Here is a 25,591-nt window from a genome sequence, read left to right as displayed (position 1 = left end):
GAATACAAGTTGGTAGCAATCAAATAATACCTACGAATGGTAATTAGGCAAACTATAATTACAAGGCTCTAAACTATAGTGTTTTATCAAAATTCGTCCACTTTTAAAATGAGATTTGGAGGGTGGGGGAGGGGGGAATTCAGATCTGGGCTTTTAAGTCAAGGCCGTTAGTATACAGGCCCAATGGAATAACTCAACTTGAAATCGCTCCTGATCCGGCCACCTCCAAGTGAGCGCGCGAAGATGTTACTTTGCGGAGGCCATAGGTTCAATGTATTGGCGCCAATCCCATTCTCTTTTGGGACTTTCATCAAACACCTTGCAACTTCAAAATGCTCAAAGCTTTCACTGAGCACAAAATCATTTACTACCGCCGCTAGCGCAAACGTCTTCAGCTCCTCCCGTTTTGAAGTGCTAAACTCGCGTCAAAAAGAACAAGTTCATCTCTACATCGATTCCCTCCTCGAATGGAACCAGGTTCCCCCTATTATATTTCTGTTAATGTAAGCGTTTGTACTTACCAGATTATATGTATTTAGAGAATCCTTTTTTTTTTCTAGCAGAGAATGAATCTGACTGCCGTAAGGGAGGCGAGTGAGGTCATGGAAAGGCATGTTGAAGACTCGCTTTCAATAATAGATCCAATTCGGACTTCGTATCTCTCACATTGTGGAGCTTCATCAGAGAACCTCAATCTCGTCGATGTTGGAAGTGGTGCGGGGCTTCCTGGAGTAATTTTGGCCATTGCTTGCCCAGGTAGTTATTCGCATTTTTTCTTCACAACGTTTAAGGAACAATATCTCAGAATAATAAAAAAAATAAAAAGAAGAGATTTAAAATTTGCCTTTGTAGAATGTGTTGCATTTCTTTGTATTTACTCGAGTTGATCATCAAATGAAGAAATCAAAAATGTGAAATTTGATTTTTTAAATGGAACGAGCAGCTCTTATTGCTTGAGTAGTTTGCTACGAGATTGAGTTACATATGTTGTAATTCGAATACAAACACAGAGCCGATGCAGCGGAAATTAAACAAGGAACGTACCTTCAGCCATGGTTGTTCAAGTGAATCGAGGAATTGCCTTTGAAACCTTTAGTAGATAACCTAGAAAATCTTATAGCCTGTGCCTATCATAGGATGTCAGACTGATGGAGTCACAGACGTATTTATAGGTAGGCTAGGGACTCTTAGGCAAATACTTTAGCCCTAGGGACTTCTCCATAAATTATAATTACCCTAGGGACTCCTAATATATGGTAATTTCTTTCCATCAAAGAACCTACCGTATATGCATAACTACAGAATATTATCTGATATATTATTTCTTTTGGAAGACAAGGTAAATAATTTATTACCTTATATGTGAGCCATACTAGAAATCTCTAGAAAGAGACGGTGAATTTCTTACATTCTCCCACTTGTCCCATATATTTAAAATCAGATAATCCTTTATGAGAGATAAATATATAATATGGCCATAGACTTTATCACTCAACTAAAAGTTATGCAACAATCACTTTAGCTAGAACATATCATTACATGAATCATGGCGGTCATGCTCTTAAACAAACACTTCCTTCCATGTATTACAATGCACAATACATTCTAACAAAGTGTCAACAACTTTATGAATGAACTTACTATAAGTCATTCAGAGTCCAACTTTATTGATCCAATGATCCCAAAATAATACATGAAAAACCAAAGTGTGCACTTTCACGTATATCAAAATAAACATAATGTCTATACAAACTGTTAGAGAATAAAGCAAGGCTAAATTGAGCTACTAAGACCCATATGGGTTACATGATCCTTGAAAATATTAGCCAGCAGACCGTTAGTCATAGGATCAACAATTATCAAAGTAGTGCTAATATGCTCAAACTCATATCTTGCTTCTTTACATAGTCTCTAACCATCAAGTACTTTATGTCGATGTGCTTGCTTCGGCTGCCACTTTTATTATTCTTAGAAAAGAATACTGTAGCTGAATTGTAACCGAAGATTCTTAATGGCCTTGAAATGGAATCGACAATCCTAAGACCCGAAATAAAGTTTTTCAACCATAACGCATGTGATGTAGCTTCATAGCATGCTATAAATTCAGCTTCCATTATGGATGTTGCAACAATGGTCTGCTTGACACTTTTCCAAGACACAGCACCTCCAGCAAGAAGGAAAATGTATCCTGAAGTGGATTTACCAGTGTCTTTGCATCCACCCAAATCAGAGTCTGAATATCTAATCACCTCCAATGAGTTAAGAGTATTTGTATGTGAGCTTAAAATCCTTGGTTCCTTGCAAATATCTCAAGACCCTTTTACCAACTTTCTAATGGTCAAGACCAGAGTTACTTTGATATCTGCCAAGCATTTCTACCACAAAAGCAATATCAGGTCTAGTACAGACATGTGCATACATAAGGCTCCTAACAAGCGAAGCATAGGGAATGTCTTTCATTTGCTCCTTTTCCAATGCATTTTGTGGACATTGATTCAAAGAGAATTTGTCACCTTTAATTATGGATGCTGCTATAGGTGAACAATTTTTCATCCCGAATCTTTCCAGAATTCTTTCAATGTAGGCATTTTGAGACAGTCCAAGTAATCTTTGGGATCTGTCTTTGTGAATCTCTATGTCAATGACATAAGAGGCTTCACCCATATCCTTTATCTCAAAATTCTGGATAAGGAACTGTTTGGTCTCATGCAACAATCTCAAATCACTACTTGCATGTAAAATGTTATCCACATATAGGACTAGAAAAATATATTTGCTCTCACTTATCTTAAGGTATATACACTGATCAATCAGTGTTTAGAAAAGCGATCGCTTCGTCGCTTAAAGCACGAAGCGACAGTGTATCGCTTCTGGCTGCTCGAAGCGATGCGATCTTGAAAAGTGCGCGCTTTACTAGCTGAAGCGACGAAGCGAGAAAATCGACGAAGCGATCGCTTCTTTTACAAAAGCGCACTGGCCCTTTTTTAAAAAAAAAACTTGGGGTCGGTTTTTTAATTATACAAAAAAGACCCCTAAATAGTCACAACAGACCACTGCTTCTCCCGTCAAAACAGAGACATCGACAAAGGGCTAGGGTTGACCCCTTCTCTCTCAAGCTCGAGCTCGACCACTGCTTCTCCAGTCCAGGTAATTTCTTTCTCCTTTCTTCTTCATTTCTTCTTCTCCTTTCTTCTTCTCCTTTCTCCTTCTCCTTTCTTATTTTTCTTCTGCTTCTGCTGCTTCTTCATCTGCTTCTTCTGCTTCTGCTTCTTCTGCTTCTTCTTCTGCTTATTTTTCTTTTGCTTCTGCTTATGTTGCTTCTGCTTCTTCTGCTGCTTCTTCTTCTGCTTATTTTCCTTCTGCTTCTGCTTCTTCTGCTTCTGTTGCTTCTTTTTCTGCGTCTGTTTCTGCTTCTTCTGCTTCTTCTGCTACTTCTGCTTCTTCTGCTTCTTCTTCTGTTTCTGTTTCTGCTTCTGCGTTATTATATTTCAGCATATAAAATTAATTATATATATGTATTATTTTTAGTTTATGTGATTTTTTAAATGTTTTTTTCAGTTTATATAATTAATTATTATATATATTATTATTATATGTCTTTTCAGTTTATTGATTATGTTTTTTTTCTTATATCTTAAATAATAGGGATATTAAAATGTCTCAAAGTTCGAATGGTTTGTGAGAGAGCTAATGAGAAGAAGAGTAGAAGAATAAGATGTTGATTCTAGTAATTTAGTAGCTTTAATTTTACTTGTCCTATGGTTTGTGGATGATTTGGTGGTACCTAGTACCTACTTTTAAGTATTTAAATTGAAGTTTTTGATTATTTACAAATTTACATTATGTTTTTTAAGAATTGCGCTTCACTTTAAAAAAGCGTGCACTTCGCTTTTGAAGCGAGGCGAGCCCTTGTCGCTTTTTTGCGCTTCGCGCTCTCAAAAACACTGTGATCAATGATGTTCTCCGTAAATCCAAAAGAAGAAACAACATTATGAAATTTAATATACCATTGGCGGGAAGCCTGCTTTAGCCCATAAATGGATTTATTCAATCTTGCAAACGAGGTGACTTTTGTCCTTATCACAAATCCTTCAGGCTGACGCATGTAGACCTCCTCTTCAAGATCTCCATTCAGGAAAGTTGTTTTCACATCCATTTGATATAACTCTAAATCAAAATGAGCTACTAATGCCATGATGATTCTCAATGAATCCTTCTTTGATACTGGAGAGAAGGTTTCATGGTAATCAATGCCTTCCCTTTGAGTAAAACCCTTAGCTACAAGTCTGGCTTTATACAACAATGACACAGTATAATCCCACAAGTGGGGTCTGGGGAGGGTAATATGTACGCAGAACTTACCCCTACCCCGAGGGGCAGAGAGACTGTTTCCAGGAGACCCTCGGCTCAAGAAAGCAACAAGAGACGATATATTAGTACCATCAATAAAATCATAATAAAATAACAACAATATAAGAAATACGAAATCTGGCTTTATATCGTTCGATATTACCCGATGAGTCTTTTAGTTTTAAAGACCCACTTGGAACCTATGGTAGATGATCCCTTTGGTAATTCGACGAGATCCCAGACTTTATTTTTAGCCATAGATTCTAACTCTTCTTTCATGGCATCATACCAAAGTGTGGAGTTTTCTCTACTCATGGCTTGTGAAAACGAGCATGGATCATCTTTTAGTCCAATATCATAATCAGACTCTTGGAGATACACAATATAGTCACTAGAAATTGCTGGTTTTTGAACTCTTGAGGATTTTTTTACTCCCACTGGTTCAGGCACTTCTTCAGTGGGTCAGGTAAAGCGGGTTGATCTTCATGTGGCTCCTCAAGTGGTGGTGGATCTTGAACTTGTTGTTGTTTAGATAATTCATGAGAATTTTTCTGAGCAACATTCAAGTTTCTAATACATAAAGGTACCACAGGTGGTTCCCTTATTTTTTTCAATTCTACCCTTTGAGTCAAACCACTCCCACTTTCTTCATGTTCCTCAAGAAATTTAGCATTTCTAGCCCCAACAATTTTAGGAGAATGAGAAGGACAATAAAACCTAAATCCCTTAGAGTTAACTCCATAGCCTATAAAATAACCGCTTATTGTTCTTTCATCCGACTTCTTTAGTTGTGGGTTATAAACCCTCACTTCAGTTTTACATCCCCAAACGTGTAAATGATTTAAACTAGGTTTCCATTCTTTCCATAACTCGAAAGGTGTCTTGGAGACAACCTTGGATGGAACCCTATTTAAAATATACACAACGGTTTTTAAGGCTTCACTCCATAAGGATAAAGGTAAATTTGATCTGCTAATCATACTTCTTACCATGTCCATCAATATCCAGTTCCTTCTTTCTGCCACACCATTTTGTTGTGGTATTCCTGACATGGTATATTGAGCAATTATACCTTCACTTTCAAGGAACTCAGCAAATGGACCCTTAACTTGTCCCTTATCTGTGTACTTACTGTCACGACCCAAACTGAAGGGCCATGACTAGCACCCGACCACACTTGCCGAGCACCAACGTACATTTCATCTAACCTTCATTATTATCTTTTAAGGCTGACGAGATCAATATAAATGGTAGACCTAGATCATGGACCACCAGCAATAAAATATGACGGCATGAACATACATAGCAGGGGATGACCAGACAATCAAGAAACTACGTATAAGGTATGAGCTACCACGCTACTATGAAAGACTATACAACAAAAACTAGCCGACAAGGCATACCAAACTATACATGAGCCGACACCTGTCTATGAGCCTCTAAAAGAACATAAGTGTTGCAACATAGCCGGAACAGGGCCCCGACATACCCATAATGTCTATAACAAAAATTGCATACCAAGACCAAGGCAAGTCCGGAGAAGGGATCTCGCCAATCACCGCTGAACTGGACAGTCTACTGTGGTGGGGGAGCTGCACCTGCCTGTCTATCAGGACCTGCAGCACGACATGCAGCGTCCACAAATAAAAGGACGTCAGTACGAATAAAGTACTGAGTATGTAAGGCAAGGAACCATAAATACGATCAGTAATGTAAGCAAGGATAGAGAATATACAACCTGTAACATCTTAGTACCTCTGAGGGCTACTTACATGAAATGCATGATACATATGTATAAATACATAAACCTTTAAAGCATTCGCCTCTGTGGGCATCATCATCATCATATCGTACCCGGCCATAATAGGCTCGGTAGAATCGTACCCGGCCACGTGGAGCTCGGTAAAACCCAACTGATCAGTGGTTGCACAATAGGTGCCGTACCCGGCCAACTATAGCGTGGCTCGGTAGAGTAAAATAGATACATATATATAATGCATGCTCGACTCATGGAATCACATTCTAAACCTTTCGGAGTGACGTAAGGTCGGTATCCTCTGTACACGTTATTAGGACTAACTCTTCACTATGAACCTTATAAGATTTAGGAAGTACGAACAACATTGATAACATAAGAATAAGAGAAGCAACATTAACATCAATCGTTCCATAAGAGGGAAAACAATGTAAGTACTGCTAGCTTCTAAGAGTAGAGTATCTTGGAAGCTCGTTCATTACTTTATGTACAATCGGAGTCGTGCAAAAGAAGGAAATGGATAGCCTCACATACCTTGTATATAATGCCCCAATCTCAAGCTATGCAATTGTCAAAACTCCTTAGTCTACAATAAGAGAAACGATACTATCGTTATCATTTAAGCGTCATAACTATTATGTATCGACCACAACCTATTTTACGATGAAACGGACAGCACCTCCCCTATATATATGACCTCACACCATTCAAAACAGTCACCAAACAGCCCAAACAACATCAATAATAAACATATTGAGCCTCCCAAAATAGTCCACACATAGCCTAATCACTCCATACATACGACGACCACCGTAGTCGTGTCAAACAACCTGGAAATGTTACGAATAACTATCAGCCCATAACCCTACATATATATGGTGTTTCTCCACACCCTTCCTCCTCCAAAACTCCACAAGATAGTAGTAAAATACGCAGCCCAACAACAACGCAAAACAGTCCACAAAACAATAACATTACTACCAAGCCTTTCGATATATATCTCACAAGTTCTAGCTTCAATGGCTTAGCCGCAACTTGGATAATCTTAAATACATATAGAGTAAGAGGTTCCTTACCTTTATACAGAAAGAACAACTCCAATTTGACCTTAAATTTCCATGAAATATCCCTCCAATGCTGCCACAACAACAAAAAAGCGAAACTAGCGATCAATTAGTGTTTTTCGGCACTAGAATCACTTTAGAAGGCTTGAAATCACCTAGGATTGATATTAAGAACATGAGGGAGTATTTACAGAACATAAACCCTTTAAAACAACCTCCCACACGAGCTGAAACGACACAAAAATGAGCAACAACAAGAAGAACAAGAGACTTACTAGCGCCACGGAATTCCCGACACTTGATTTGTGTTGTTTGCCCTTTTTTTGGGTCTTGAATCTTGAGAGAACCTTGAGAGGATGTTCCTAGGGTTCTAAGGTCTGAAAATAGTGAAAAGAAATGACTTAAAACGGGTTGGAGGCATCCTATATAGGTCCAAATATCTTAAACCGACTTAGTGGGCCCCATAGAGAGGTGCTTGGCGCAGTCTCACGAAAATGCGAATATCTCTCTACTCCGAGATCGTATCGATGAACGGTTTAATGCGTTGGAAACTAGACTCATAGATCTTTAATTTGGTTGGTAGATCACCCCGTAATTCCTTGTAAATTATGAGAAAAGATTAGAAACATTTGACCTAATGTTTAAGTAAAATTATGAACCTAAGTTGCGACAACTTTTGTCGACTTTTGTTTCATAACTCGTTTGACTTCAAGACTTATGATACGGATATTATATGATTAAAATACCTTAATAAATGACCTCTTGAGTGTATTAAGCACCGCTAGATTACCTGAAAATACGAGTTACAACATCCTTGATTCGTTTAACTTCTAATACTGGTTAATCACCCTTATACACTCTTGTATCACTTAAGACCAATAGGATTGACTTCTTATCATCTCAAAGATAATTCCTTCTTGGATTTATGTTAACTAATATATGGCATGAACTAACACATGTGGATATGGGTTGTAACACCCTCCCCCCTTAGGAACATTCGTCCTCGAATGTAAGGGTTTATGGGGAGTTTAAATCATCGTGGATTCCAATGGAAATTTCCGATCAATTTTCCCCTATAAAATGGTCACTAGCAAAACTTGCAAGTAATTAAGCCCAACATATGGCTTCACAAGGCTACACAAAGCATTATGCGTATTTACATTATCTACATATCACCATTTTGTATTAAGGAGGAGTATTCTCAAATTATTGCTTACCTCATAGAGCCGTTTCTTCTTCCAATGTATCCTGTCTTCCACCAGCATCCTTGTTATCTTCATTCTGGAATAAGTAAGGGTATTTAGACTTCATCTCCTCTTCTGCTTCCCATGTCATTTCTTCCATATTTTTGTTCCTCCACAATACTTTGACGGAAGCTACATCTTTTGTTCTCAGCTTGCGGACTTGCCGATCTAATATCGCCACTGGCACTTCTTCATATGATAGGTCCTCTGTAACTTGTACATCTTTGATAGGGATGACTCGAGAAGGGTCTCCAATACATTTTCTCAACATAGATACATGGAATACCGGGTGGACAAATTCCAATTCGGATGGCAATTCTAACTCATAAGCAACCTGTCCAATCCGTCGAAGAATTTTATACGGCCCGATATACCTTGGACTCAGCTTACCTTTCTTCCCAAAACGCATAATACCCTTCATTGGTGAGATCCTCAGGAAAACCCAATCACCAACCTCAAACTCTAGATCACGACGTCGGACATCAGAATAAGATTTTTGCCTGCTTTGTGCCGTCCTCAATCGCTCCTGTATCACTTTCACCTTCTCAATAGCTTGGTGAATCAAATCTGGCCCATATAATTCTGTTTCACCGACTTCGAACCATCCAACTGGTGATCTACATCTCCTCCCGTATAGTGCCTCGTATGGGGCCATTTTAATACTGGAATGGTAGCTATTGTTATAGGCGAATTCTATGAGTGGAAGATGATCATCCCAATTCCCCTTAAAATCTAGAACACATGCTCGTAGCATATCTTCCAGTGTCTGAATGGTACGTTCAGCCTGTCCATCAGTCTGCGGATGAAATGCAGTGCTGAGATTTACCTGTGTGCCTAAACCCTTCTGGAAAGACCTCCAAAAGTTAGCCGTAAATTGAGCTCCTCGGTCTGATATAATAGATATGGGCACACCATGAAGCCTAACAATCTCCTTGATATACAACTTTGCATAATCTTCAGCCGTGTAAGTTGTCTTCACTGGCAGAAAATGGGCACATTTTGTAAGTCGATCAATTATCACCCAGATGGAGTCAAACTTATGATAAGAGCGAGGTAATCCAATAATGAAGTCCATATTAATCACCTCCCACTTCCAGGTCGGAATCTCTATATTTTGAAGCAATCCACTGGGTTTCTGATGTTCTATCTTTACTTGTTGACAATTGGGACACTGGGCTACAAATTCTGCAATAGACTTCTTCATATTATCCCACCAATATTGCTCCTTGACATCATGATACATCTTTGTCGAGCCGGGATGGATGGAATATCGGGATTGATGAATCTCATTCATAATCTTCTCTCGCAACCCTGCCACATTAGGCACACACAATCGGCTCTGGTATCTCAGTGCCCCATCTTTTCCGATCCCAAAAGCCATACTTTTACACTGTTGAATGCTTTCTCTTAATCGTACTAAGATAGGATCTTCATATTGTCGTGCTTTTACCTCGGCTACCAAAGATGATTCTGATGTATTCTGTACAGTAACACCTCCGTCATCAGAGTCTAACAATCTGATTCTCATATTGGCTAGCTGATGAAGCTCTTTAATCAACCCCCATCTACCTGCCTCAATATGTACTAAGCTTCCCATTGATTTACGGCTGAGAGCGTCTGCCACAACATTGGCTTTACCGGGATGATACAATATCTCGACGTCGTAGTCTTTCAATAATTCAAGCCACCTACGCTGCCTCAAATTCAACTCTTTCTGCTTGAAGATGTATTGTAAACTCTTGTGATCTGTGTAGATGTCAACATGGATGCCGTATAAGTAGTGCCGCCATATCTTCAAAGCATATATTACTGCAGCCAATTCCAAATCATGGGTTGGATAATTCTTTTCATGCTTCTTCAATTGTCTTGATGCATAAGCAATCACATTCCCACGCTGCATCAATACGCACCCCAAACCTATACCTGAGGCATCACAATATACCACATAACCTTCTGTTCCTTCAGGAAGAGTGAGCACTGGTGCAGATGTCAATCGATTCTTCAACTCCTGAAAACTACGTTCACAAGTGTCAGACCACTGGAATTTGGTAGCTTTTTGTGTTAACTTAGTCAATGGTGATGATATAGAGGAAAATCCTTCTACAAACCGCCTATAATATCCTGCTAGCCCTAGGAAGCTGCGGACTTCTGATGGTGTTGTAGGTCTCGGCCAATTCTTTACTGCATCGATCTTCTGAGTGTCGACACTAATACCCTCATCAGATATCACATGGCCAAGGAATGCTACTGAGTTCAGCCAGAATTCACATTTGGAGAGCTTAGCATATAACTTACGATCCTGAAGCGTCTGTAATACTATCCGCAAGTGGCCCGCATGTTCCGCCTCCGAACGAGAATACACTAGAATGTCATCAATGAATACAATCACGAACACATCAAGATAGGGCCTGAATATAGTATTCATGAGATCCATAAAAGCTGCTGGGGCATTTGTTAGCCCGAACGACATCACCAAGAACTCAAAGTGCCCATATCTTGTCCGGAAGGCCGTCTTTGGAATATCCTTCTCCCTAACCCTCACCTGATGATACCCTGAACGTAAATCAATCTTGGAGAAATACTTGGCACCCTGGAGTTGGTCAAACAGGTCATCAATTCTTGGAAGTGGATACTTGTTCTTTATAGTAGACTTATTCAACTGTCGATAGTCGATACACATCCGTAACGACCCGTCTTTCTTCCGCACGAATAGGACTGGTGCACCCCAAGGTGAAGTGCTAGGCCTAATAAAGCCCTTATCTAGCAAGTCCTTCAACTGCACCTTCAACTCTCGCAACTCTGCCGGGGCCATTCTGTATGGAGGAATAGAGATCGGTTGAGTGTCAGGCAACACATCAATGCTAAACTCAATCTCCCTTTCAGGAGGAAGGCCTGGGAGTTCATCTGGGAAAACATCTGGGAATTCGTTGACCACAGGGATTGATTGTAAAGTAGGCGGTTTCGCCTCCGCATCCCTAACGCGAACGAGATGATAAATGTAACCTTTTGAGATCATTTTCCTTGCCTTAAGATAGGAAATAAACCTACCTTTCGGTGTAGCAATGTTCCCTTTCCATTCAATGATGGGTTCACCCGGAAATTGGAACCTAACCATCTTCGTACGACAGTCAACATTTGCATAGCATGAGGCCAACCAGTCCATTCCCATTATCACATCAAAATCAACCATTTCTAACTCAAATAAATTTGCCGAGGTTTGACGACTACAAATCATCACAGTGCAACCTCTATATACCCTTCTAGCAATCACAGAATCTCCTATCGGAGTAGATACCGCGAGAGGTTTACTTATCAATTCAGGTTCAATGCCAAACTTATTAGCCACAAAGGGTGTAACATATGATAATGTAGATCCCGGATCAATCAACGCATATACATCATAAGAAAACACAGATATAATACCTGTAACAACATCTGGAGACGACTCGAGATCCTGTCGACCTACTAGAGCATAGGTTCGATTTTGAGCACCACTCGAACTCGGCACTGCACCTCTACCCCTACCACGACCTGTCGACTGCTGAAAACCCCGTGCTGGAGGTCGAACTGATGAGGAAGAACCAGACACAGATCCAGTCGGCTGAGCCATACCATCACCTCCTCTATTAGGACAATCCCGCATCATATGGCCAGGCTGCCCGCACGAATAGCATGCATCAGAACCTCGACGACACAGTCCAAAGTGGGCCTTGCCGCACTGATCACAATGTGGTGTTGGGGGTCTCATCTGACTAGTATCCCTATGATGTTGCGAGCCAGATGCCCGCGAACTCTGACCTGGACCAGAATAGGATCGATCATATCGAGGCCTCTGAAACTGCGGAGGAGCACTAGCTACAGGTGGCGCCGAACTCCTCGAAAACTGTGGCCTGATGCGGCCTCTGAAGTCATCAGAATACCCTGCAAATCTCGCCCTTTTATGCTGGCCCCTATCTTGCTCCCTAACTGCCCTCTGCTGGCGCTTACGATCCTCTAGGGTCTGGGCATAAGCTTGAATACGGGAAATATCCATGCCCTCCACCAAGGAGGCTGTCGTACACTCATTTATCAAATGTGGTCCCAACCCATTCACGAACATATGCACCCTATCACTCATCTCGGCCACCATATGGGGAGCATACCTTGCCAAAGAATCAAACTGCATACTGTACTCTCGTACACTCATATTACCTTGTCTAAGGTTCAAGAACTTATCAGCTCTAGCTCGTCGTATCTCAACTGGCAAGTAGTGACGAAGAAAGGCCTCAGAAAATTCCTTCCACACAGCTGGAGGAGGGTTCGGACCCCTGGATCTCTCCCAACTATCATACCAGAGAACCGCTAAATCCCGTAGCCGATAAGAAGCCAACTCTACTGCCTCTGTATCACTAACATGCATAACCCGAAGTGTACGATGAACCTGGTCAATAAAAGTCTGTGGGTCCTCCTTGGGGTCTGATCCGGTAAACACTGGAGGGTCTAAATTAATAAAATCACGAACTCTTGTACTAACTGGTTTCTCAGCAGCACCTGTATTCTGCCTCTGAGCCTGAGCAGCTACCAAGCTAGTCAATAACTGTAAAACACTCCGCATATCCTGGTTTGGAGTGCCAGACGGAGGAACTGGAGGCGCTGGGTGCCTTCTAATATCCTCTGGAGGAGATGGAGTAGATGAGGTATGAGAGGGCATCTCACTTTGAGCCTCACTTTGTCCTGCTCTGACTTGGGGCACCTGACTGGTACCCTCTCCCGCTGCTGTATCAAGCCGTCTACTAATCGTTTGCTTCCTAGTCGAAGGCATCACTGGAAAAAAACAAGGTGAATATTAGAGACGAACACTTACGACTCAACTCTACGCACGATCTAGATTCAGGAAGAAGGTAACAACCCTAGATGTCATGTAGCCTCCTGATTATAAATGTGGCGCGCTACACATCCATAATCAAGACTCTACTAGACACGGCTCATAGACAACCCCTAGGACAGACTTGCTCTGATACCAAGTTTGTCACGACCCAAACTGAAGGGCCATGACTAGCACCCGACCACACTTGCCGAGCACCAACGTACATTTCATCTAACCTTCATTATTATCTTTTAAGGCTGACGAGATCAATATAAATGGTAGACCTAGATCATGGACAACCAGCAATAAAATATGACGGCATGAACATACATAGCAGGGGATGACCAGACAATCAAGAAACTACGTATAAGGTATGAGCTACCACGCTACTATGAAAGACTATACAACAAAAACTAGCCGACAAGGCATACCAAACTATACATGAGCCGACACCTGTCTATGAGCCTCTAAAAGAACATAAGTGTTGCAACATAGCCGGAACAGGGCCCCGACATACCCATAATGTCTATAACAAAAATTGCATACCAAGACCAAGGCAAGTCCGGAGAAGGGATCTCGCCAATCACCGCTGAACTGGACAGTCTACTGTGGTAGGGGAGCTGCACCTGTCTGTCTATCAGGACCTGCAGCACGACATGCAGCGTCCACAAATAAAAGGACGTCAGTACGAATAAAGTACTGAGTATGTAAGGCAAGGAACCATAAATACGATCAGTAATGTAAGCAAGGATAAAGAATATACAACCTGTAACATCTTAGTACCTCTGAGGGCTACTTACATGAAATGCATGATACATATGTATAAATACATAAACCTTTAAAGCATTCGCCTCTGTGGGCATCATCATCATCATATCGTACCCGGCCATAATAGGCTCGGTAGAATCGTACCCGGCCACGTGGAGCTCGGTAAAACCCAACTGATCAGTGGTTGCACAATAGGTGCCGTACCCGGCCAACTATAGCGTGGCTCGGTAGAGTAAAATAGATACATATATATAATGCATGCTCGACTCATGGAATCACATTCTAAACCTTTCGGAGTGACGTAAGGTCGGTATCCTCTGTACACGTTATTAGGACTAACTCTTCACTATGAACCTTATAAGATTTAGGAAGTACGAACAACATTGATAACATAAGAATAAGAGAAGCAACATTAACATCAATCGTTCCATAAGAGGGAAAACAATGTAAGTACTGCTAGCTTCTAAGAGTAGAGTATCTTGGAAGCTCGTTCATTACATTATGTACAATCGGAGTCGTGCAAAAGAAGGAAAGGGATAGCCTCACATACCTTGTATATAATGCCCCAATCTCAAGCTATGCAATTGTCAAAACTCCTTAGTCTACAATAAGAGAAACGATACTATCGTTATCATTTAAGCGTCATAACTATTATGTATCGACCACAACCTATTTTACGATGAAACGGACAGCACCTCCCCTATATATATGACCTCACACCATTCAAAACAGTCACCAAACAGCCCAAACAACATCAATAATAAACATATTGAGCCTCCCAAAATAGTCCACACATAGCCTAATCACTCCATACATACGACGACCACCGTAGTCGTGTCAAACAACCTGGAAATGTTACGAATAACTATCAGCCCATAACCCTACATATATATGGTGTTTCTCCACACCCTTCCTCCTCCAAAACTCCACAAGATAGTAGTAAAATACGCAGCCCAACAACAACGCAAAACAGTCCACAAAACAATAACATTACTACCAAGCCTTTCGATATATATCTCACAAGTTCTAGCTTCAATGGCTTAGCCGCAACTTGGATAATCTTAAATACATATAGAGTAAGAGGTTCCTTACCTTTATACAGAAAGAACAACTCCAATTTGACCTTAAATTTCCATGAAATATCCCTCCAATGCTGCCACAACAACAAAAAAGCGAAACTAGCGATCAATTAGTGTTTTTCGGCACTAGAATCACTTTAGAAGGCTTGAAATCACCTAGGATTGATATTAAGAACATGAGGGAGTATTTACAGAACATAAACCCTTTAAAACAACCTCCCACACGAGCTGAAACGACACAAAAATGAGCAACAACAAGAAGAACAAGAGACTTACTAGCGCCACGGAATTCCCGACACTTGATTTGTGTTGTTTGCCCTTTTTTGGGTCTTGAATCTTGAGAGAACCTTGAGAGGATGTTCCTAGGGTTCTAAGGTCTGAAAATAGTGAAAAGAAATGACTTAAAACGGGTTGGAGGCATCCTATATAGGTCCAAATATCTTAAACCGACTTAGTGGGCCCCATAGAGAGGTGCTTGGCGCAGTCTCACGAAAATGCGAATATCTCTCTACTCCGAGATCGTATCGATGAACGGTTTAATGCGTTGGAAACTAGACTCATAGATCTTTAATTTGGTTGGTAGATCACCCCGTAATTCCTTGTAAATTATGAGAAAAGATTAGAAACATTTGACCTAATGTTTAAGTAAAATTATGAACCTAAGTTGCGACAACTTTTGTCGACTTTTGTTTCATAACTCGTTTGACTTCAAGACTTATGATACGGATATTATATGATTAAAATACCTTAATAAATGACCTCTTGAGTGTATTAAGCACCGCTAGATTACCTGAAAATACGAGTTACAACATCCTTGATTCGTTTAACTTCTAATACTGGTTAATCACCCTTATACACTCTTGTATCACTTAAGACCAATAGGATTGACTTCTTATCATCTCAAAGATAATTCCTTCTTGGATTTATGTTAACTAATATATGGCATGAACTAACACATGTGGATATGGGTTGTAACACTTACCATAATATTCTCCACCCCTATCAGATCTTACAATTTTGATCTGAGTACCAGTTTGTTTCTCTACTTCTGTTTTGTAAACTTTAAAAGTATCAAGTGCTTCTGATTTGTTAAACAGAAAATAGAGATACATATATCTTGAATAGTCATTAATAAACGAGATGAAATATCTCTCACTATTCAAGTAATGGGTAGGAAAAGGTCCACTTATGTCTGTACGTATGATCTCAAGTAATTGAGAACTCCTTTTAGCATCTTTAGTTGATTTGTTGGTCTGCTTACCCTTTATGCAGTCCACACAAGTCCCAAAGTCAGAAAATTAAGAGCTTTTTAGAACTTCATCATTAACCAACCTTTTGATTGTATCAATAGAGATGTGTCCTAATCTCTTGTGCCAAAGACTTGATGAGTTCTCATTGATAATACATAGCTTAGTGCCAATTTCTTTATCATGCAAAGTTAATACATTGCATTCAAATGTGGTGTCTAGCTCAAGTTTATATAAATTTCCATTCAAATTTTCAAAACCAATAACTTTATTATCTTTCAAAAGTTTCACAGAAGGATAATGAAAATTCAAATCATATCCACTAATCGATAGAAATTAAATTTCTAGAATATTCTGGAACATAAAAAGTATTTTCTAAATCTAAGTGATAACCATCCTTCAAAATGAGCCTGTAAGTCTCCACGCCTTCTACATGTGAACGCATCCTATTGCTAGAATAGACGTATTGTTCACTTCCTATCGGCTTCCTCTGAGTTAGAAAGCCCTGCATGATTTTGGCAATGTGAATTGTAGCACCAGAATCAATCCATCATGTATTATTAGAAACTTCAGTAAAATTAGATTAATAACATACAAAGGTAAAATTACCTTTCTTCTCAAGCCATTTCTTGTATTTCAGGCAATCCTTCTTCTAGTGTCCCTTCTTCTTACAGAAATGACAAGCATCTTTGTCAAAGGTGCTTTTCTTCTTCATGGGAACACTTTTGCCCTTCTTTGCATTTCTCTTACCATGAGTCACCATATTAACACTTTCAGGTGTCTCATGCTTCAACCTCTCTTCTTTTTGAACACACATGGTCAAAAGTTCATTGATTGACCATTTATCCTTATGTGTATTGCAAGAAATCTTGAATGGTATAATTAGGCAAGAAATCCCTAAATTGTATAAAACCCGTGATATACCTCAACCTAATAGCTAGATACATCCATTTGATTTGTAAATTAATCAAAATAATCGACAGGTTCGACATATTAGGAATGGATGTCTCCTGATGGACTTAAAGGTCTCTAAATTTCTTGAGCCTTGGGGTTTGCTCCCTTTCAAGGTCTCAAGTTAACACAAGTTGGCCTGGTGGCAATTGACTTGAGCCTTGGGGTTTGCTCCCAATGATCCAAATGAAAGGAAATAAGGCAACATCAGTTAAAAGACAACAATAGTTACTTCCAGTATTGATTATGAGGGTTTAGCAACTCTTTCTGTTCATATTATATTAATTGATATCTAATTGTCATACGAATGCACAAAGTTCATACATAAGGCAGTTAACAACAATATAATCGGAACCAAAACTAAAGATTAATCTATCGATAAAAGTTTGGTTCCATGTTCCGAATTAATTGTTGCAGAAACCTGACAATATAGGATGGTACTTATATTTTTAACCACCATTAACAAAACTAGACACTGAACACACAGCTAAAGGTTGGCTCTGATACCACATGTTGTAATTCGATTACAAACACAGAGCCGATGCAGCGGAAATTAAACAAGGAACGTACCTTCAGCCATGGTTGTTCAAGTGATGTGGGGAATTGCCTTTGAAACCTTTAGTAGATAACCTAGAGAGTCTTCTAGCCTGTGCCTATCATAAGATGCCAGACTGATGGAGTCACAGGTGTATTTATAGGTAGACTAGGGACTCTTAGGCAAATACTTTAGTCCTAGGGACTTCTCCATAAATTATAATTACCCTTGGGACTCCTAATATATGGTAATTTCTTTCCATCAAAGAACCTACCATATATGCATAACTACAGAATATTATCTGATATATTATTTCCTTTGGGAGATAAGGTAAATAATTTATTACCTTATATGTGGGCCACACTAGAAATCTCTAGAAAGAGATGGTGAATTTCTTACAACATAGAGCCTGTTTGGATTGACTTAAAAAAAGTAGTTTTTAAGCACAAGTGCTTAAAAGCACTTTTTAAGTGCTGGGGCTGGTTTTATAAATAAACAGTTATGTTTTTGGATAAAAGTGCTGGAGATGAAAAAAAGCTGTTGAAATGTTTGGTAAACAAGTGCTGGTAAGCACTTTTTCTGTTAAAATGACTGAAATATCCTTAAAGCTGTTAACACTATAAAAAAGCTTATTACTATAATATTTTATTTCAAACTTATTAATCTAAATACGAAATAATTAATATTTGAATTGATCACCTAAGATAATTTTTATAAATATAATTGTTGAACTCTTATTTTTCACTTCTTTCAACCATGTAAATTGTTTTTTTCTTGAAATTCCAAGCTTACTGGGAAAACATATGAAATGACTATCACATTTTATTATTTTATTCCTTATTTGAACTATGTAAAAATTCCTAATATTTAGGAAATCAAAATAAAATAAACTTTTACTTTTTAAAATTATTTGAAAATTGTACGTATAGTTAATTAGAAATTACAAAGCAAAGCTAAACTTCATTAGGTAAATGTCGTATTCACCTTTCAAAGCAAAACTAAACTTCAAAGTAATTTCACCGTTCTCACAAATTTTAAAAGTTTGAGTTGGATATTATAATTATTTCAAGAGTTTGTGGAGGACATTTTTGGAATAATAAATATTATTAGGGATAAGAGGGTAAAATACTTTGTCAAAGATAGTTGGCTTTTAAGTTGAAAAAAAAAAGTTGGGATCAGCCAACTTGTGGCTTTTGGCTTTTTTGAAGCTGTTTTCTTTTTTGCCAAACACTCCCAACATCTAAAAATGGCTTAAAAGCTGGTCAAACCAGCTTTTAAAAGCCAATCCAAACAGGCTCATAGTCTCTACAAATGTTAAGGTTTGCCTTTAGTATGGTAGCTCAGTGAAGTTGTCTGTGCAGGTTGGAGAGTGACCCTTCTGGAGTCTATGAATAAGCGTTGTTCCTTCCTGGAGCATGTGGTTAGTCAGATAGGTCTATCAAATGTTCAAGTTAAAAGAGAAAGAGCTGAGGTTAGTCAAACTCGAGTCATCAGTTTACATGTATTTTTTATTATTCTTTTAGTCAAAAATATTCTCTTCCTTTTTAGTCAATATGTGTAAGGTGTTTTGGTCCATATTGAATATAAAGTGGCATTGTTCTTCCAGTGAACATCAAGGTCACATTTATTTTGTTTTCCTGAAACCAGATGAGAGTTATGTTCCATGGGCTTGGTTTAATTTTTACGTTTTTCAACCCCAACCTCTAGTTTCTCTTTAAAAATATGTTTTAAACAAGTACAGGTATATTATCTTTAGGCAAATTTGAGCATTTCCTAATTTCCCTGATTGTTTCTCTTGTCCAACTCAGTAGGAGCTAGTGATCTCTCACTTAACTTCCTTATTACCATGGCTTATCTGAGTGGTTAAATTTTAGAGAACTTATATATGGTAGGGATAAGGCTGCGTATATCCTACCTTCCCCATACCCCACTTGTGGGACTATTCTTCCGGTGAACATCAAGTTTACCAAATTGATTTTTCTATTCCTGCTCTTAAGGAGCTGGGATCTCACATGAACTAAATTGATAACATCTCTCCTCAAATTAGGTTAGGCACAGTATTATAGGCTGAATTGTGGTATAGTTGAAGATTATCTGCGTGCCTCCTTATGCCAAAATAATCACTCCATAGTTCATTCTTTTGTGCAGTTGTATATGTTCCATTGTCTAGTGAGAACTTCCGATGTTTTTATCTCCTTATGTACAATACTTATTATATCAATATCTCTGGAGGGAAGTTTTACAATCTTGCTCTTTTTGCTGGTTATGCATGCCCTTATTTGGTGTTTTACTCTGTGATGCATAACAAATTAAAGTTTCTGCCATTTGATACCCGTTGTATATATTAGTATCATCTTTTAGATTTTTTTCTGGTAGTACATTTTGTAGCTATTCACTTGATTTGTGGACATGATGCACATTCTGAACATTGGAATAGGACAGAAGTTAGGGCAAGACGTCAGCTTCAGAGAGTCTTTTGATGTTGCAGTTGCCAGAGCAGTTGCAGAAATGAGAATTTTAGGTAAACAGAGACAAATTTTGTTTCTTCCTCTGTTTTATGTTCTTTAAATATTCCTTGAGATGGTTATTTGTTTCTGTCATTTTGCAGCTGAGTATTGCCTTCCTCTAGTCCGAACTGGTGGTATCTTTGTAGCTGCAAAAGGTCATGATCCTCAGGTCTGCCTCTCTTGTGATTCATAATAGTATTTTAAGCTACTTTGTCTGAGAAGATGAACAGAAGTCTTAGCCTTTCTACTGTAGTTAAATAATGTGTTGTTTTTACTCCACTACTCAAAGCTTTACTTAAAGTGGAAAGCAATTACCTTCACTTGTCAGTTCTGAGTCGTAAGATTATCGTAGCTCCGCTTCTAAAGTCGTAGAGAGAGGTTTCCGAGGGTAGACATGACGAATTGCGGTATAAAGAATTTGGCTTTATTTGGAGAATCCTAGGTAAAAGAGTACTTTTTTGGCACATATTCTGCTTTTGTCAAATACATTCTGTCTTGTGGGTGCTCCTGTCGTTTCCATCTTTCTTTCTTATTCTACTAATTGGTGTTCTTTGTGTGCATGTCAAATATCAGAGTCTATATTCATTAGAGTTCAACTGGTGTTGGTCCCTAACACAACACACTTCTGCTGGCAAGTCCAGAAATTTAGAGACCTTTAAGTCCATCAGGAAACATCCATTCCTAATATGTCGAACCTGTCGATTATTTTGGTTAATTTACAAATCAAATGGATGTATCTAGCTATTAGGTCGAGGTATATCACGGGTTTTATACAATTTACTTGTGGGATTTCATTCAAGTTTTGAATGATTATAGTGGTATATCATATCATGCATTATATGATGAACAAAATTTTCAATACACACTGTATTTCACTTATCTTAAAGTCCAGTTTTAGCCCCCCCAAAAAATTAAAAGGATGAAGTTTGCCTAATGCCTATAACTTTGGAGACCAAATGCGCAAGAATAAATGGTCGATCTACCAAAACGTATAACACTCCACTAGAGGGATAAAACATGTTATTTCTTCTTCTTAAAACCTAGAGTGGATCTGCAGTGGCAAACCACTGAAATGCTATACGAGTATCATTGAAGAAAAGTAACCCAATATGAGTTTGTAGGATGTCAGATGATTTGCATAAGATTTAAGAAGAGAAACTATTGACATATATTTGCAATAGCCACTCTCAACTTTCGAACTCATTGACAGGAGGAAGTACAAAGTGCAGAGAGAGCAATACAACTGATGGGAGCCTCTCTATTGCAAATTTATTATGGTATTGTTCTCTTTCACATGCCTTTACATTGTAGTTACATAAGGATGTGGCCGTAGTTCAAACTGGTTCGAAGATTTATGAATTTTCATGTAATTATATGTGATAAAACAAACTTCTTAAAAGAATTATAAGACCTAGATAATGGCAGATGAAAATATGTTGAAAGAAGGTGAATTATTTCTGACTTCCTGTAATCTTTGGGTTTCCAGATCCACATATTTCTGTTTCTGGGAATTATTCAAAGTCCAGGCTTTCCTCAGCCTGAAGGATCAATTATAAGCAGTACCACATCTTCTTAATTGTAACTTTGAAAGTGAAGGCACCAGATATCTTGCTGTTTTGCCACAGTATCTTTGGCCCTGCTCTTACACTTGATAACCTAGTTAACTTGCTTTGAGGAGGTCTCGATGGTTGTTACATTTTAAAGTGTCCTCTCATTTCTGGCCTTCACTTCATTCATTTGGTTGTTTATTTTGTAATACAGTTGATTCCCACAGTAAACATGGACAGAGAACTGCCATAATTTGTTTGAAAGATAAATCTACCCCCAAGAAATATCCTCGAGATCCAGGAACTCCAGCAAAGGTTCCACTTTGAGAGAAACTTCTTATCTCCCAATTGTACAACTATGAAGAGGGAAATTTGTATTTCAGTATCCGTTCTCTCGAGTTTAGAAGCAGAAACACTGTAATCAAAGATGGCTGGAAACAGCACTACTAGTTCCCTTGACTTTTTGCTTACCTCATTATTTGAGAATGTACACCACACAGATTTCACTTAATTTCTATCCATTAAGATGAATGTATATTATAACCCCACAGTTTTATTATTTTGTCTTCTTGCGGTTTTGAATTAAAAACTTGTGTAAATATCATTGTCTTGCCGAAGTTGGTGATTCAATGTCATACAACTTTGCTGCTTTTTCTTTGGTGATGTAAGCAGATAGCTTCAGTTTAGTTTGTTCAGGGTTCAGAATATTTCACAGTAGGTTACCTTATCCATGTGGCTGCGGTAATTGTGTGAAGAACAAGTCTCAGCTCGGTTTGGGATTGTGCTACCGTGGCTAAGGATATGATCTGTGTACCTTGTTAGAATTTTGGTTGCATCACCTAGTGGAGCATGCGAAACTGTGATTGGATACTGTTAACATTAAACAATGAATTTTACCTAACAACCTTCCCCACTTGTATTAAGAAAACTTAGTCCGTCCTTGACTAAGAATTTTATCTATAGGTAATTGTTTGTTGCCTCTGAAGAAAGTTTATGATTTGTTCCTGAATACAATCCTAGGTAGGTTGAAATAGGGATTGACGGTTGTGCAGATAGGTTATTTAAGCAGCAACGGAAAGAAGTGCAAGATTGTCGATGTCCCATCAATTAGATAATTAAGGTTGAAATTGTGGCAAAATGCTTTTTACCAACCCAGCCGTCTGGCTTATGGGAAACGGAAGAGGGGATTGAAATTAGGGAAGGAGTTTCAATGAGTTCCAAAGACTTCTTACTGCAAGGTTTTTCCACGTTTTAGTTTGGATGGTTACGTAAAGCATAATCATGAATTTCTTAATCTATGCCGTACATCTGATTAAACCCTATTAAAATAGCATGGTCCATGTACCTTTGGTCTCACTCGAAATTCTAAAGTTCCTCAGGTAACTTAACACTCATAGTTAATACAGTACTAAGGTAGCCACTAGGCAGAATTAGGCCAAAAAGAAAAGTGATTAGGCAGGGAGGGGCCATTACTTTATTCCAAAGGATCTCTTTTGTCCAACTTTCGGCACTATATCTTACTAGGACATGTAGACTTTAGTTTTACTTCCCTGCTAGGTAAACTGTGCGACAGAATGTTAAACAGGATGAATTTCCGGTTTGTAATAGGCCAAGTTCGTGAAGCTTAATTGGGTTCACAGATAAAAAAAAGTAAAAATAAATTAAAAGATCACAAAATATAGGACTTAAAAGGGGGGGGGGGTGTATCAACCAAATTTGGTTTCAGTTTAGGAAGCATAATCATTTTGTAGTGATAGCCATTTTCAATTGAATAAACTTGCACTGCGAAACCAACTAAAGAAGAAAAAGGTAAAATCTTGTCGATATTTTCTTCTTTTGGTCATATGCCCACAATCTAAAGTTGCAGAATAAAATTTACAGAATTCTGGAACTGGCAACTCTGGAGCATGAGTTTCTTCAGACAAATCTATCAGCCAACAAATACGATGCATCATGCCCCTCATTGGAGCAAAGGTGAAAGATCAAAGAGATGGAGTAAAACCTTTATAGAAGTGGAATAAAAATCTTCCAAACCTTGGTTTCACCATCTAAACTAGCAGTATATAGGACATAAGAAGAGGTGGTATCAGATGGAATTTGTTGATCACTTGTCACAGTCAGGCACTTCACTGGTCCATTGTGTCCTTGAATAACAGTAAGACAAGAGTAGCATCTCTCAACCCCTCTCCACACTCTCACTGTTTTATCAGCTGAACCACTGCACACCAAATCTGCCACTACAGCCAGACACAATATGGGCTTTTTATGACCCCTGAGTGCACCCACTAACACCATATCACCACCTTCATTCTTCTCCCATACTAATATTGACCTATCACAAGCACCCGAATATAAAACAGAATGAGTGCTTTCCCCAACTGCTAGTGCATTTACACCAGATTTATGTTTTTCTAGTGTACCAACCAGTGAATGCTTTTTCTCTTCAAATCCCCTTCTCCAAATCTTGATTTTATTGTCAGCTGATCCTGTAAAAACATCCCCCTCTTGTGATATTGCTAGAGCGTTGATCGCGTCATCATGTGCATTTGCTATAGATTCCAAGCATTTAAAATCAGTGGTTCGCCAAATTTTAAGTGTTCGATCCCATGAAACAGAGTAGAGGAACAACTCATCGTTCGAAAGGGCTAGTGCTGAGACTGTGTCAACATGATGCACCCATGTAGATTTCTTGTGGCGCCTGATTTTAACATGGTTTTTTGGTATCATAAATTTCAGGGCTCTGTCACTAAGTAAAGGGAGAGTGGATAGATGAACAATATTAGGGGCATCTGAATTATGGTTTTCGATTTTCCAGGCTCGGATTTTGTGATCTTGATGAGCACTAAAGACCTTATCAGCCAATATTACTAGTGACTTAACTGCACCTTTGCCTGCTATAACTGTGTCAACTATACCATCTATTGTGGAAGTTAGAGCTTTTTGCTTCCACATACAAATTTCTTTATCAGAAGAGCCAGTAAAAAGGAATTTACCAGCAAGTACAAGGGAAGATGTATAGGTATTCTGTCCCTTTAGAGTAGCTATGCATTGATGTTGAGTGCCAAGATTAAGAGATAAACTCTGATCATGAGATAGTGATATGGCTGAAGGAACTGAATGAAAACTTGGCTGTGTATCTAAAGAAGTAGGATTTTCTTGTTCTGTTATTGAGTCATTGCTTGAACATGAAGTTTGGTAGTAAGGATTCATCCTTCATTCCACTATACTGAACAAGAACTCTAGCATATGACTTTGATTTTATCTAGGGAAGAATATGAGGTGGGCAGCCTAGAAAATACAAGTGGGGAGGATCTTGTGATATGTTTGGTTGATCATAGGATATACATTTTGGTGTATATATATGTCTATGAGGAGTAGAGAAATTAAAACAGGCTTCCTTAATAGAAAATGGGAGCTATGTTGTGTCATTATTTATTCTTGAAAAAGTTTTATAGTGTACGGTCGTTTGTTGATTGGAAAGTTCTGTCCACATCAAATGCCATTCAAGAATTGGTCCACCAGAAATTAAACTAGACAAAAGTTGCTTCATTGTCTCACAAAGGTTTCAACTTGCATGAAGCGAGGTTTCTTGCTACAACAGTGTACTCTTATTATAGAAATATAGTATAGTAATGAATTAGGTAATATTGAATGGCTGACTGCTTTATGTTTCCATTTCATGACTCGCTAATTGAAA

The 25,591-nt window shown here is 38.7% G+C and overlaps 2 protein-coding genes across 3 annotated transcripts; one reads left to right on the top strand and one right to left on the bottom strand.

Moving 5' to 3' along the window:
• The first annotated feature begins 202 nt into the window (after positions 1 to 202).
• On the top strand, positions 203 to 22,453 carry LOC104210654 (uncharacterized). 2 transcript variants are annotated; one of them, XM_070168636.1, is made up of 7 exons: positions 203 to 477; positions 564 to 756; positions 19,202 to 19,311; positions 20,283 to 20,361; positions 20,449 to 20,516; positions 21,558 to 21,624; positions 21,834 to 22,101. In XM_070168636.1, exons 1-7 carry the CDS (start codon positions 244 to 246, stop codon positions 21,887 to 21,889), a joined length of 807 nt encoding a protein of 268 aa, XP_070024737.1. In that variant the 5' UTR covers positions 203 to 243; the 3' UTR covers positions 21,890 to 22,101. The 2 variants fall into 2 exon arrangements, with proteins under 2 accessions (XP_070024737.1, XP_070024736.1); XM_070168635.1 differs by lacking the exon at positions 21,834 to 22,101 and adding an exon at positions 22,109 to 22,453 and having other exon boundaries at positions 208 to 477.
• Positions 22,454 to 23,614: 1,161 nt separating this feature from the next.
• LOC104210653 (protein JINGUBANG) lies at positions 23,615 to 25,299 on the bottom strand. The gene has a single exon (XM_009759603.2). The coding sequence runs from the start codon at positions 25,102 to 25,104 to the stop codon at positions 23,899 to 23,901; it is 1,206 nt and encodes a 401-aa protein (XP_009757905.1). The 5' UTR covers positions 25,105 to 25,299; the 3' UTR covers positions 23,615 to 23,898.
• Positions 25,300 to 25,591: the final 292 nt, after the last annotated feature.

The sequence above is a fragment of the Nicotiana sylvestris genome, chromosome 3 (assembly GCF_000393655.2).
Source record: "Nicotiana sylvestris chromosome 3, ASM39365v2, whole genome shotgun sequence".
Lineage (NCBI taxonomy): Eukaryota > Viridiplantae > Streptophyta > Magnoliopsida > Solanales > Solanaceae > Nicotiana > Nicotiana sylvestris.
This window is presented reverse-complemented; position numbering and strand designations above follow the sequence as displayed.